The sequence below is a fragment of the Manihot esculenta genome, chromosome 4 (assembly GCF_001659605.2).
Source record: "Manihot esculenta cultivar AM560-2 chromosome 4, M.esculenta_v8, whole genome shotgun sequence".
Lineage (NCBI taxonomy): Eukaryota > Viridiplantae > Streptophyta > Magnoliopsida > Malpighiales > Euphorbiaceae > Manihot > Manihot esculenta.
The window spans coordinates 1016256-1031643 of NC_035164.2; the positions used below are offsets into that span (position 1 = coordinate 1016256).

The 15388-nt window shown below is 29.1% G+C and overlaps 2 protein-coding genes across 2 annotated transcripts; both read right to left on the reverse strand.

The window, feature by feature from the left end:
• Positions 1-2761: 2761 nt before the first annotated feature.
• LOC110613922 lies at positions 2762-4014 on the reverse strand. Its single transcript, XM_021755341.2, has one exon. It carries the CDS (start codon positions 3794-3796, stop codon positions 2894-2896), a length of 903 nt encoding a protein of 300 aa, XP_021611033.1. The 5' UTR covers positions 3797-4014; the 3' UTR covers positions 2762-2893.
• Positions 4015-10857: 6843 nt separating this feature from the next.
• Positions 10858-13722, reverse strand: LOC110612934. Its single transcript, XM_021753796.2, has 3 exons — positions 13444-13722; positions 13229-13338; positions 10858-11266 (listed from the first exon to the last, which is right to left on the reverse strand). Exons 1-3 carry the CDS (start codon positions 13617-13619, stop codon positions 11235-11237), a joined length of 318 nt encoding a protein of 105 aa, XP_021609488.1. The 5' UTR covers positions 13620-13722; the 3' UTR covers positions 10858-11234.
• Between the last annotated feature and the right edge of the window lie 1666 nt (positions 13723-15388).

Genomic DNA, 15388 nt, shown 5'->3' on the forward strand with positions numbered 1-15388 from the left:
TTTAATTTAATTTCTAAATTAATTCAGTTTGGTTAATTTTATTTTTATTGTGTAATAAATCGATTCAACCACGTGTGTTTAATAATTTTAATTCCAAAGTGTGGATAGAGATATGAAATCCATCGGTTCAGTTTCGAGTAGAAAAAATCAAAAATTGAATTTTAAAAATATAATTAAATCAAATTAAACTGAAAAAAATTGGTTTAGTTCCATTATATCAAAACCGAAGTTTACAAATTTAATATGTTTGAACTTAACTACTGGTAGGGGTGAGCAGTATTCGGTTCAAACCGAAAAAACCGACCGAATCGAATCGATTTAAAATTTTAGTTCGATTTTTTATACATTTTGGTTCGGTTCGATTTTTAATTTCAGAAATTTCGGTTATTTCAGTTCGGTTCGGTTTTGATCAGAAAAAAATCGAAAAAATCAAACAGAACCGATTAGTGATAATAATATATTTTTTCAATAATATAGAGAAATTAAATCATATTAAGATTAAAATATTTTAATTAAATTTTAAAATATTAAAAATAAAGTGTAAAAAATAAAAAAATTATTAAAAATCGAAACCAATCAAACCGAACCGAATCGAACCGAATCAGACCGGTTCGATTCGATTCGGTTTCTGATCAAAATCGGTTCGGTTCGGTTTTCGTAAACACTAAAATTTTGATTTTCAGTTTATTCGGTTCGGTTTTAAACCGAACCGACCGAATGCTCACCCCTAACTACTGGCTAGGTTGAATAAGGGAGGAAAGAAAGAGGTTGAGTTTGACCTGCTAGCTGAATTAGATAAGGATTAATATAATAGTATATAATAAAATCGGTTAGTTTGGTTAGTCGGTTATTTAATACGTTTAAACTGAATCGAATTGAGAATCGAATAATCTAAAAAATATTAATCGAACCAAATGAAATGTTTTTATTAACTAAACTGTTGATGAAAAATGGAACCCACACTTAAAAAGAGAGTATATCTCGATTTAAATCGAAAAATCAAATTGAATCGAAATCAGTCGGTTCAATTTGATTTTTCGATTTAAACCGAAATATACTCTTCTTATTTAAGTGTGGGTTCCATTTTTCATCCTTTTTTGAAGTAAACCATGATTAATTTTATTTGCCAGCGAAGAAGTTGGATAAAAAATGAGGAGAAATTCTTTCAATTACGTTGAATTTCTTTACCACCTTTGTGTTTGTGCTAAAATACCTAAACATGGAATTCTCGAGAGCCATGTGATTTGGGACACTTCATTCTCCTCATTTCTCCAACAATAACGTGTAAGAAAATTTTCAAGTGTCAAAGATTTTGAATAGACCATTTATTTCAGAATCATCCTTTAATTCCTTAATCTCTTTATAAAAAGAAATAGTCAGATCTAGTGGGTTTTAAGTTCACATTATTTTAATTACGTGTTACTTTAAATTTATCATTTAAGCAAGTTCTCATATGAACCAATTTGCAAGTTTCATGTGGTTTCTGGTTAAAATGTTAATTAAAACAATTAATTGAGTTTTCAAATCAAAACATGATTGATTGAATCTCCTATACCTTTCATGTGAATTCTTGCAGAACAATTAATGATCATGTTTCCAAATTCAAGTTGTTGTGAGCTTAGGGATTTAGAAATTATAAGTAACTTTCTGATTGTGTAATGAAGGAACTGAGTGAGAGTACGTTTTGTCTTTTAAGTGCAAAAAAACTACGAGTTGAGTGGCTGAAAATCTGATCACTGTCCTTCAGAAACCCTATGTTTTTATGGGTTGTGGTCCAAACACAAACAAACTTGGAGACTGAGGGGACCATAGAGACACTAAAAGACTCAAGTTGTGCACTAATTTACCTCTAAATGAAGATATAGACACGGATTAGTCTACACACACGATGGACAGACTAATTAATAAATTTTTTTATTATATTATATGAATCGATTAAATAATAAAATATTTAATAGTTAGAATTTATAGGAAGACTCATTAATAAATTTTTTAAAATCTAAGAGATATTTTAACATTTTTTTATAAAATTGAGAAACGAATTGATGAGTTTTTTTATATTATCATAGTTAAATAGTAAATTTTTCGCTCTTTTAACCCACTGTTCCCTTGAATCGGGCAAAAAAATAATAATAAACGCTTATTCTGAAGAAGTAGAAAAGGCTTTTTGAATTGAATTGAACTCATGTGATCATGTCTGAGTTCACAAGTTTGCACAAACTTGATTTAATTGGGAGGGGTACGGTTGCTTTAATTGCTCATACTCTCTATTACTTCTGAGCTGTATGCAATTAAAAACAATCAATTTCACAAGGTTTCTCAAGCTTGATTTAATTGGGAGGACACCTGCTTTAATTCTTCATATTTTCAATTATTTCAAGCCTGATGAGAAAAACATAATTAATTACCCTCATAATGCAACATCTCAAACAAAGAATAAAAAGAAATTTTTTAAAAAAACAAAATAAATTTTGTGACCTTGCGAAACACATTAAATGGTCAAAATGAACTGATCATCATCATGTGATTAAACTTTATCTTGTCCTTTTTCAGGCCAAAAGCAAAACTCCATTGATTTGTTTCACCATCTTCCTCCCTAATGCCCTTCTAGCAAAATCTTCTTTCTTTTCACCTTTTTAATTTTTCTATTATACAATTTTGAAAATCCCAAATCATTCCCATTAAAATAATTAGAACAAATTTCAATCTTTGGTCTTAAAAAACCAAGGAAATTAATTTTTTGTTTCAATTCAGTCAGATAATCAAAAGAATGCTAAGTATATATGCCTTTCAAGAAGAAAGGAAAATGAAAGAAAACTAAAAATCAAACAGAAAGGATGGAGAAGATAATTAACAAGAACCAGAAGATGAACAAAATCTTTTTTTTTCTTCTTCAAGGGCTTCTACAAGCAAAAATCAACAAAGAAAATTCAAATCTTTCTTCATCTTTTTGCACCAATTTCTCTTCCAACCACAGCCTGCTTTCAATTCCATTTCTTGTCTTGAACATGAACACAGCGGAACCAGAAGAAGGATTATAGAACCAATCATGAACATCCCACATCAGATCAACAAGCAATCCATCAACAAAAATTGTCTGATTTCCTCTAAAATTCCATTGCAATCTCTTCACACGAATCACCGTCTTCTTATCAATACATACCGCCAAGACCGGATACCTTAGCCCTTCATTTTCATCACTGCATTTGATCAAAACATCATGTTCAATGCCTGTGTCACAGAATTTTGCCTTACTAACATACAAATTATTGCCTGAACAATGTTCTTGTCTTGAAATGAGACTTGATTTAGCTACTGAGTTGCTAGCTTTGAGCTTCTTGAACATGGTTTCTTCTTTTACATCACCAAGAACGAGGCCTATTTCTGAATCAACCATGACCAGAACATAGAACCCATCAACTGGTGCAGGTCCTGAATCATATTTAGCAGAAGAAAGATCCCAGAAGATTTCAATCTTGAAACTATCAGAATCTATAATTTTGCTGCCTTTCTTCTTCCTGAAGAGCCTGCCACTGGTGTTGAGTTTGAAAGATGTTGAAGATTCATTGCCAAAGCTTATGCTAAGGCCTTGAGCTGTGTGTTTTTTGAACCAAGTGACTGTGACCAAGAGTTGCTTTTGAGAAGAGAGGATGATCTTATAAAAGCAAGAAACTGTGTTCTGAACTGATGGGATTAGAGCTGGAGAGATACAAGCATTGTTTGAAAAGCTAGAACATGAAGAAGAATGAGAAACATTTATGGCATTTTCATTAAAACAAGAAACAAAATCTCTCATTGTAAGATGAAGAAACAATTCCTGATGATGATATATGGAAAACTGGAAATGGGTTCTTGAGAATTTGGAGAGAGAAAGACAGACAGAAAGAAAGTGAGAGATCTGAGGAGGATTTGGAGGAGATGGGTACTTTTTCTTTTTTCTTTTTCTCTTTCGAGCTAATACTCAAAAAGAAAATTTAGCAAGTTAAAGGCTAGGCCAAGTTAGGTGCTGTTTGAGCTGCCTCTCTTAAATTTTCTAGAGAGGAAATTCACTATTTTTTTTTTTTTCTTAGACATAAATAAAAAGAAAATTTATTTTTTATTTTAGAACACATGAATTTCGAGATACATTGCATAGAATATTTTTAAAAAATAGTACAAATCTATGTGATTTGACTATAAATTTCATATTTGCAAGTGAAAAATGAGTAAAACGATTTTATTATAATAAAAAAATTTTAAAAAAATAACCAAAAATAAAAAAATGACATCATGAAAGAAAATAACAAGACTCACTCTTCTGCATATTTTTTTATTAAATTTTTCAGTGTTTTGTATCACATCAGCCCCGACTAATTCAGAGTGGAGCTGCAGTAAGATTTTTTGAGTTTTTTTTTTAATTATTTTTCTTAATTTTTACATTATAAGTTAATTAAAATATATTAAAAATTAATCAATTTAGTTTTTTCATTATAATCAGAACAAATTAAATTAATCAAAAAACTGAATTAAATAAATTTGATTAATTTTTTAATCATAATAGATTTTTTCTTTCTCATTCCTATCTCCTCCTTTCTCCATAAATTAAAACTTTCAGTTTAGGGTCAATACTAAATAGCATTCTCCAGTCCCATTTTTTTCTAAAAAAAAAAAATAATTCTTCCCGTTTTGAAAATAAAACCCTGGATAAATTATTTTAAAATAGTAAAAATTGCAGATTTTGAATTATTATTATTATAATTTTATATGATAAGTATTTTTTAATGAAATTTTAATTAAATAATTATTGATAATAATGTGAAAGCTCCAGCAATTTTATTAAAGTTGCATCAAGAAAAGGGAAAATAAAAAAATAAAAAAAGAAAAGAAAAAGTGGGTACATGCTTATTTTAAGCTTTTAAAAAGATTAAATAAAAAAAAAAAAAAAGAAGGCAGAAAGATAAAGAATTGGGAAATTAAGCTCATATGTCATGTGGGTGTTAATATTATAATTAGCTGTTAACCAAACCTAATTTTATTTATAATGTTGTGGTCCTATTAATTAAGTTATGTTTATTATTCTAGTTTCTTAAAAAATTAAAAAAAATAATTTTAATTTAATATGTGTTAATAATAATATTTTAAAATAATAAAATAAGTTTTCTAAAATTACACTTTCAATTACATGGAATATTCTGAAATATAAAAAATAAAATTTATAGTGGGCGAGTAAACTTGTTTCGGAGAATCACTCTTTATTTTTTTTGTCCTCCATTCACGTATAACTGTTATTCTGCTACAGTGTCATTTGTCTCTATTACTCATATCCATATGTACGGACGAGTCAGGACTGCGAGGTGATTCAAGGCTGCAAGGTGATTAGACTTGCTTTCCTTATATTCCGTCATGTCACCGAATTCTTCTGTCATGTTATCGAATTAGGCTTTTCTTGAGTAAGTTCGCGTGTGTGGCCTATCCGATCCACTTATATCGTGCGACATTAGGCCACCTACTTGCATGTGGTTCGATAGACTTTAAACTCGTACTTTTTTTTAAAATCCGGCCTCACCCGATAATGAGAGAAGCCGTCAATCATGAACATGTATATAATTTTAATTTTAATCTCGTAGAGCTCATATTCTTCTAAGATATGTCTTATCACCATCAATGTTTAAATTGATGAACAAAACTATCTGTTGTAAAAAAAAAAATTAAAAATTTATTTTGTTATTTTGATATTCTTATGAATAAAATATATTTTAATTTTAAATTTTTAAAATTTTTAAAATAATTTATTTAAAAAATATTACTTTTTCATGAAACTTAATATGTTGATTTTTTTTCCATTATTATATTCTGTTCACATTAATTCACATTAATGAAATGATCTTTCTTTTTCAAAAAAGAAAATTTTATTTGGAACTTTTTTCCTATTAGAATAAATTCTTTTTCTATATTCTATTAATAAATTTCTCCTTTCTCTATATTCTTAACAACCTTTAAAAAAAAGAAAAAGTTGGTTGATTAGTTAAACTTTGGTTAATCCGTCACTATTAATAAATAATAATTACATTTTTTTATTTAAAAACAGAAAAAAAAAAAAGTAATAATCAATTCTTGTCTGATTTTTTTTTTAAATTTGGTTTTAGTTGGAATTATAATTTAATTCTTTATTTGGTTACCAACCAAGAAAAATGGATTCCAAACTCTTTTAGTTCTTGATAGTTCATTTAGTAAAAAATTATAATTTAATCTATGCTTTTTTTAAAAGAGTAAATTATTTAACTTATAAATTTTATTTTGGTAATAAAATAATTTATTTTAAATTCATTATTAGTTGGAAATTGTAGAAATCCATCCAGATTTAAAAAACTAAATTATTGTAAATATTAACATCACGATAATTAACTGATTATAAAAAATAAAATATTAAAATACTAAATAGTAAATATTCAAAATTATAACAATAATTATAAATTATTATAATTTTCTTATCTTATAAATTCAATATTTTATTAATCAGTGAATGAAAAAAATCTTCAGACAATATTAATAAATATTGATTTGAAATCAATTATTTTAAAAGAATTTAATTTTTTTTTTAATTATTGAGAAAGTAAAATTATATATAATTTTATAAGAATTTATTTAAATAAATAGTTTAAAACGAGTAGATATAGATTTTATGGTATATATGAATCTATTCTTGTTCTGGGCGGAAGGAAACATCACATCACTCATGGGGTTGAAAAAGTTTTTTTTTTTTTTTTTTTTTCTTTTTCTTGCTTTTTCGTGTGTAAGTAAATGACCCTTAAAAGGATAAATTCACAAAAATTAATGTGTGATGCAAATTTATCATAAGAAACATGTAATTCTAAATGCATGTGGACAATAATTGGGATTTTTATTATAAAAAATAAAACATATAATTCTAATTATTCAAAAAAATAATTTTGAAATTAAAATTATTGAAGAGCCATGAATAAAATGTCTCATACCCTAAAAGCACTGTCTCAAGTTCAAAAAAGTTGTGATTAAGTGCAAAAATAAATGCAACGACTATTTCAGCAAGAGACAAAGATCCTTGTGAAAGCCTAAAATCCTTATTACCGGTCTTAAATAGAAATTGATAATCTCCAGATCTTTCCTAACCTAGGAATAAGGTCAGGTCCAAAAGAAGGTCACAGGTCCAAAGCCCATCAGATCATACGCTCGAGAGGCGGCTTGACTTCACGAGTCTGGACCGGCAACCCAGGATGATCCGAATCAGATATGAGCACAAGCCTCATAAGGGAGTAGGCCCAATTCACTCACCAGCCCTACCCGCATGCGCTCTGGAGAGCATTAAATGGCCGTTACGCATGGAGCAGGTGCCTGACACACCCGTACGTACGGACCTGAGTGACAAGGACAGGAAGCACTATATACCGGGGGGTCTTCTCTTACAAGGGGATATCTTCTTCTTTCTCTCCTCCTGTCTGGACTCCATTTTTATTTTCTCTCTGCAATTCTTGCCTGAATATACTATTCTTATTCATGAAACCTGACTAAAACGTTGGAGGGTCTCCGCCAGGGCATCCTCGGTGGACCCCTGATTATTTTTTTTTATTTTGTAGGTCCTTTCATCAGATAGAACATGTAGAAACTCATTCGACAGACCCGTCAGGAGCCCAAAAAGGACTCAGATCCATATAACAGGAGACGAGGGAGGACCGGATCTAGCAAATATGGAGCCCAGAAAAATTTAGAGTTATCAGAAACTATTACCCGTAATGAAAGAGAAATAAGTAATAAATTTAATTAAAGAAGACTAATAATCTTAGTTAAATTTTCAAAAAAAAAATTTAATTTTTTTATTTTTAATTCCAACCATTAATTGGTTAATGTCTAACTGTAGTCTACTTAACCATTAGCTGTACTCAACTGCAAACCATTCCCTATTTATTTATATATATGTTTAGCCGTTGAATATCTAACTTAGACTCATTAGCTGCTCAATTTTCAACTATAATTAATTGCATCACTCACTACCTAACCATTTTTAATATATAGTTTGAGAATTTCCTGTGCAGATACAATTCTATATAATTTATTTAATTTTTAAACTTAAAATTCAAATTAATCATCACACATGAGTTATAAAAATTTTCAATTTTCAACATCATTTCATTAATGTAAATTTAAATAAATTACATATGAACTAAGGATTGCTATTATCTAAAAAATAAGATTTTACAAAAATTTTGTGAATTTAGGAAAAAAATTAGCTTTAGAAGAGGGTATTTTCTCCCTTTTATACTCTTTCTTCTTTTTCACGCGAAATGGCCTCTTCGTCATAGGGCCACCTATCCCTGGGTGCAGGTAAGTACGTAGAGATAACCCCATGCCCCCTCCCTATGTCAGGCAAGCGTGCGTGAACAGGGCTACGAAATGACTGAACCCGCAATCATTTCTTCCCATGCCCGAGTTTGATGAAAAGGACCAGAATCAAAAAATATTTGGCTTTAAGGCTGAAATGAGCTGAGCCGGTCTGATCAAGTGACTTAAATAAGAGTCCAGTCTGAAGGATAAACGAGTTAGGCCCAGCTTATTCGAGGACTTAAGAACCTCCTAATTATAGGCTGTTACTATCGGCCCGGCCTCATGATGAGATGAAAAAATCCAGCGGTCATGTAAACCCCAATGTATATTTGTGTAAATTATTTTTAATAAAATTGATTAAATATAAATACTCTTTCTATAATTTTAATTTATTTTATTTTTTAAATATATTAAAAATATAATTTTTTATTAACTTTTCAATTACATTCCTTTTAAACATATTAAACTTTATTAAATATTAAAAAAATAAAAATAAATTTATAGGTTATTATAGTCTAAAAAAATATAATAATTTTAAAATAATTAAAATAAATAAATAAAAATTATGAGATAAAAGGAATGTTTATATTAATTTTATATAACTAACATTAAAAAGATAATTTTCATTATATTTTATATGATATAATACTCTTTTATGAGATTTTGCAATTTTTATGTAAAATTAGTAATAAAATATCATATTTAATGAATTTTAACAAAGATGCAGTCCAAAAGATTTCGAATAACTAATGCAACAAAAACAACACTCAGGAAATAGGGATTAGCTCAACCCGACAAGTCTTCAAAATTAAATTATAAATTTTTTACATAATTTATAATATAATCTCTAAAATTTAACAAAAATCTATAATTTAATCTCTATATTTTAATGAGAAGTCTCTAAAACTTTAAAATTCATAGCTATGCTATAATAATTTAATATTTTAAATTTTAACTTTTACAAAATTTCCATCCCTTTAATTTTAATATTCATAAAATTAATCCTTTTAATTTAAATTTTGACTTCTTCAGCTACCTAAACAATAAATTTAAAATAATAACTATTTTATTACCAAAATAAAAATTCAAGAACTAAATTATTTAAGTAGAAATTAAATTTTAAGTTTTGCTAAATCTCGAGATTATACTTTACATTATTTTTTTTTAACACAACCCTGGACTTGGACTCCCATATTTTTCACCAATCTTTACTCAAATCAATTCCCCACAACAAACCTCTTATTATTGGTATACCCCAACTGATAACTGGTCACAGAAAGTTGCTGAATTGAGTTCTAGGAACAAGAAGTCAGATAATCTGTGCAGAAAATCAAACAATTATATCTTTTTCCCGGAAAAGTAAAAGAGAAAATACATGCAAATGGGAAATTACAAGAAATCAAAATGGGCCACAAATTCTAAAAAAACATATCAGCATAATTGATTCAGTTTCCATTAATATAAAAATTCCCTGGTCCCACTAGGTTAAAAGGAAAGAATAAGGACAGAAATATGCCTATAAATCAAGAACATTGACAAGGAACACACACTGTCCTAGTCTCAAATACCTTCATAAAGAAGACAATCTCCTTTGCTTTTGTGTCCCAAAAACTTTAGCTATCATTTCAGTTCAATACTTTCAAATCTAGAATGAAGAGGGAAAATTAGAATCACTATCAGCATTCACCGCTCTTCCTCAAACTATTCAAACACATGAACCCCAAGTGAGACAATATATCAACATTCTGCTTCATATTGACTATATATAATGGAACATATAAATTAAAGAACACATAAAATTAATTTCATAAACTTGAACCTTTGGCAACTTTCTGCTTGTTTCAATCAAAATAGATGACAGTTCCAGTTGCACAGAAACTACTTCCTCAGCATCAAGAGAAAGTAGAAGAATTCAGCTTTCATTGATAGATTTATAATTCCATAAAGTATGTGTTTTCATATTTCTATTCCAAATGCAATATTCCCAATTTGCATGTAATGTCAACACTCAAAACAAGCACTTCAATCCCCTGCCAGCAAGCACAAAGGGAAGAATTAGGGATGGGGGAGACCCAAGAAGTTAAAGCCTTCAATTTCTAGTAATAGACCAGGTTGTCACATCTCTATTTTGAATTTTGGAATACAATAATTTCAATGAAGAGATCTGGTTTTTCATTTTTTATCTCAAATTGTTTGAATGAAGGTAAATTTATTATTCAATTAGTTAGATTTATGAATAGCCCATTTGAAATAGATTTCAAATTTCATATTGATATCTCCTAAAAAAGTCTTAAGGTAGTATAAAGTTATACTAAAATAAAGTTTTTTCACATTCATTAACCTAACATAGATTTACAAATCTAATCAATAAAAAGAATCTTATGTAAAATCAAACCGTATCTCATAATGCAAAAAAATGGAGAGTTCAAAGTCCAACACTTCTCTAGCCTTTTAAAAATGTACAATTCCCTTCAAAACTTTCCCATGACCATGAAAAAATATATATATATATAAACTAGGTTCCCTTAAAGTCAAATTTCACATTTTCAAATTTTAAAACTCTACATCAAAATGCAGAAAAGTGGTGAAAATTCTAACCTTGAAAATACAGTATCAACAGCTATTATTACCAGCTTCTCATCCCAATTTAACTCTCAAGATATTCAAGGAGTACAAAAATAAAAATCATCCTTCCACCATCTGAAACCAAATTCCATAGAAGGTAGAGTAGGAGAGTCTCGGGAGATTACTCCAGAGTCGGCTACTGGCTAAGAACTTAAAGTACACAAAAATGTTCAGCAATCAACCTCAGAAAGGCCTGAATTTCAGTTTCTGCACAGGAACTGATTAGTCATTCAACTACGACAGAAAACTCTTCACCATTGCAAGCATTCACTTTAGATGGGACTAAGATAATTAGCAAATCTACCTGCCATCAACAGAAAGAAGGCATAAATCTGTAGATAAATACTTAAAGACGAAAATGCAATAGAATAACTCATCATGTAAAGAAGACAATCCCAATGCTTTATATTTTCTGCTCTTTGCACACATTGCTTTTTATGAATGCACATTTATTTTCTTCCAATTAAATTGAAAGTGAACTGCATGCTGTCCAACTCAGTTAGCTGACAACTTCATATCAGAACTACTGGAACTTCTTTTACTGGAGCAAATCCACAGGTTACTAGATAGTGTTATGAGAAATACCAAAAGAAAAGCAAACACATTCCGTACTTATGAAAACAAAATTACACTAATTTTAAATGCTTTAATTTCATAATGATAAAATTGGTAATTGCTTGAACTTTTAGCAACAGCAAATCAATACCTTTCTCTTTAAGTATATGATACTTGTAACCCTCTTATCAAAAGAGATCACAGGTAATAACCAAAAGGGAGGGGAAAAGGGGGGGCAAAAGCGTATATTAATTCATGAACTAAGTAAACTACTTTGAATTGTAGTAATTTCCTTAATGCAAATGGTTGGCGACCGAATTTTCAAAGATAGGACAGTCCATAGATTGGCTGTTCCCAGGGAATTTTTTTCAACCCACTTAAATAATTAATTAGCTATTAGGTGTTATTTATTATTATGACAGAGAATCATCTTGCTCCAGATGCCTGACACATAACAATGCATTGTGTTCACAATTTTGCTCTTTAATGGTTCAGCTTTTGTCAGCTATACTTTCTTCATCTACTATTCTTTCTAAGGATAAAGACGCTTTAGTTACTTGGACTTTTGAGCTTTACACTTTAGGGTCTAAAGTAACTTTTGCTGAATTCCAAAATCTAAACTTTCGTCCTGTTACCAATTTGAGAAAACAGTGGCCAACAACATTAGCTATTATGACATCATCTCCACGTCCAACGTTTGCACTTAGGTAAAAAATGTACAACCTAAATAAATTTGTTGACATGGCAGTGATGTCAGCATGCCACATCAGATGTGGTGGTAATGTCAGTATGCCACGTCAACATAGCTAATGTAGTTAGTCATTTTTTCCTCAAGTTCTAAGAGTATGAAAGTTCTGACTCTAAAATTAATGAAAGGTACTTTAGATCTTAAAATGCAAAAGCTCGAAAGTCATGGCAACTAAAGTGTCGTTATTTTTCTTTCTAAGGCAACCACTATGAGTGGAAAGAAAAGAGAAGGCTTCTTAGCTGCTTCATTCTTAAGCATTTTCATGTCATGGATTCATTATTTGAAAAATAAAATTACCTCTCATTTGAAACATATCTCATATTTTTTCATATTCATTGTTCTTTCCTTGCTTCATCCAAAATGTATTACCCAATCCACAACTATTTTCTGAATCATATTTACAATTCTAAGCAATTCATTCATGCAATACAGTCAGTTCATGTGATGATTTAAACTGGAGTCCATATTCTAAAAGACCATCAACTTCATCAGTTTTTATTCAGCAGTCAAAATAAGCAAGGACAAATTACAGATAAAAGAATTAATTACTCACTTCCATTATTAAAAAACACTCAATTTCTACCTTGCGCCAGTGCGCCTTCCCCAGTACCAGTACCTTCTACCATGGGAAATCACAGTGCAATAACTTCATCATAAAGGCATCCATAAATCTCATTTGAAAGCCTAATACTTAAGTCCTACATATCTCTTCCTTCTTGTGAAAGACCACTTACAACATCATCTCGCATCGTCAACTATCAACAATGAAAGCTATGCAGGAATTCACATTGGAATGTGACAATTCCTCCTCCAAATTTTAACAGATAGTCCCTTAAACTAAATTGGCTGTTCAATTACTAATACTTCTCGATCTAAAAAATTCACAAATTATTTTAACATACAATTGAATATAGATTTAGAATAAAAACCATCAGCGTGAAAGAAAGGGAATGAGGATAAAACCTTCGGCAGAGGTGCTGAGTTCACTGGGGAGCTTGGATACGAGACAAGCGGAAGCAATCGCACTATGGAGAGGCAACACTGAGCTCAATTCTCGCCGAACAAATCTTCCACTTTCCAATCAAATACCGCAAATTAAGATCATACGAACGAATACCCACGTAGAGCATAAAAAAGGTTAGAAATGTTGAAAATGCGAAGAAGCAGAAGAAATTTACACTGGAGAAGAAGGGGAAATTCGAGATTGACGGAGAGTCAAATTGGGCCGAGTCCATGAGCGAACTGAATCTGATAAACGGATTCTTGCCGTTGCTGATTCCCTTGCAGTGGTGGTTCTCCATGTTGCTCGCATCAATGTAGATGTGGATCTCCCTGCAATTGCCCAAGTTGCCATTTTTTTTCCCCTCTCTTTCCCTCGCTATGAACCCTAAAACCTCCATAAAACCCCATTTTCAATTCCTCAATATGATTATTAGCATTTTGACCCATTATCTGAGCCCAACCCAATGGATTTGAGTTACCAAATTGCTTCTTTTTTTTTTTTACATACTTTCCAAAATTAAATTTTTTATACTTCAATAATTATTAAAGGGATGAGGATGGGAGTTTTTTCATAATCAACCTCAAATAATTTTAATTCAAGATTTTGTTTGTTTTAGAAAAAAACATTTTTAAAAAATATTTCCTGTATTTTTAATTATTCAATATATTAAAAAAATATCAAAAAAACATTTTTATTAATATTGTGCAATTGTTGTAATAGAAAAGAAAATAACTATTGTGTTTTTAAAAATTAAGTATTTAATTTGATTAAATTATAAAAATTAAATAATAAATTTCTTTATCCTTTAAATGATTTACTTCAAATTAGAGTTTTTAAAATAAAAACATAACGAATATGTGTCTTCAGAGTCAACCTTAAAAAACAAATTAATCTAATTAAACCGTTGGTTTGATTTGATTTTAGTAACAGAAGATGCCATGTCTAAGGCAAAGATTATGGAATTGGTAGGGCCAAATGAATAAGTAGGTAGCTATCATTTTCAAACTCAAACGGCTAGTTGGGTCTGCTTTTTCCATTTGAAGCCAAAAATAGCCGTTGCTTTCAGTCCCGAGAGGTGGTGGTCTTCTTCCTCCATCACACCCAGCTTCGCAAAAAAGTCATTTTCTTTAGCTTTTGATTTTATCATTTTTTCAATTCTTTTGTGGGGCTAACACATCATGGAATATTATTTTTTCTTCTTAAAAATCTATCTGCACCTTGTATCCTTGTACTTGTGCTTATCCTTACAACTTGGATATTTTTTTTCTTGGAAAAAAAAATACAACTTAGATTTTTAACATTCCAAAAAAAAAATTAAAGAAAAATTATTAATTAAAAAATATGTATATGAAATTCATTAGTGTTGAGTGGTTATAAAATTATTATTTTAATATTATTAAAATAATATTTTGATAGTACTTTAATATTATTGCAAAGAAAACTTTAATTTTGTGTAAACTTTAATTTTACATTTTGATTTAAATTTATCTTATTTTCATAATAATAACTTTCAAATTAAAACTTTTGGGTTAAAATATAAAAAAATATGTAAATATTAAATATTTTAATTAAAAAATAAAGTCACCCTTTCACATCTAATATTTAATACCAAAAATATAAAAAAGCTAGAAAATTCCATTGGCTTAGAAATGGCGTGTCGATTTCTGTGATCCCATTGAACTTTTTTCACCAGAAAACAATGTTGAACTTTAAATGACACACAGGATTAATATTTTGATTTTTCTCTTTGCTTGCTATTTTACATAATAAAAAGCTAATTGCATTTCCCCTCCTAATTACTTTATTTACAATAATACTTTTTAAATATGTTAATGACATGAGATAATTAATTTTAGACTCTACGGCAGATTTGAATTCAGTCTAATTTTTATTGTCGATATCTAATAAAAATCCACGATACTTTTTCGAAAAAAGAATTTCAAGCCACATGCCTTATCACAAAATTTGATATATAAATTTCATCATTTAGAAATTAATTTTATATTTTAATTATTTTTTTTATATATTTTAGATATTTTTACAGTTTTATATATTAAAATTTTAATTTTTATTATAAATACTAGAAACTCATTTTTTAATTTTTGAGAAATTTAAATAAA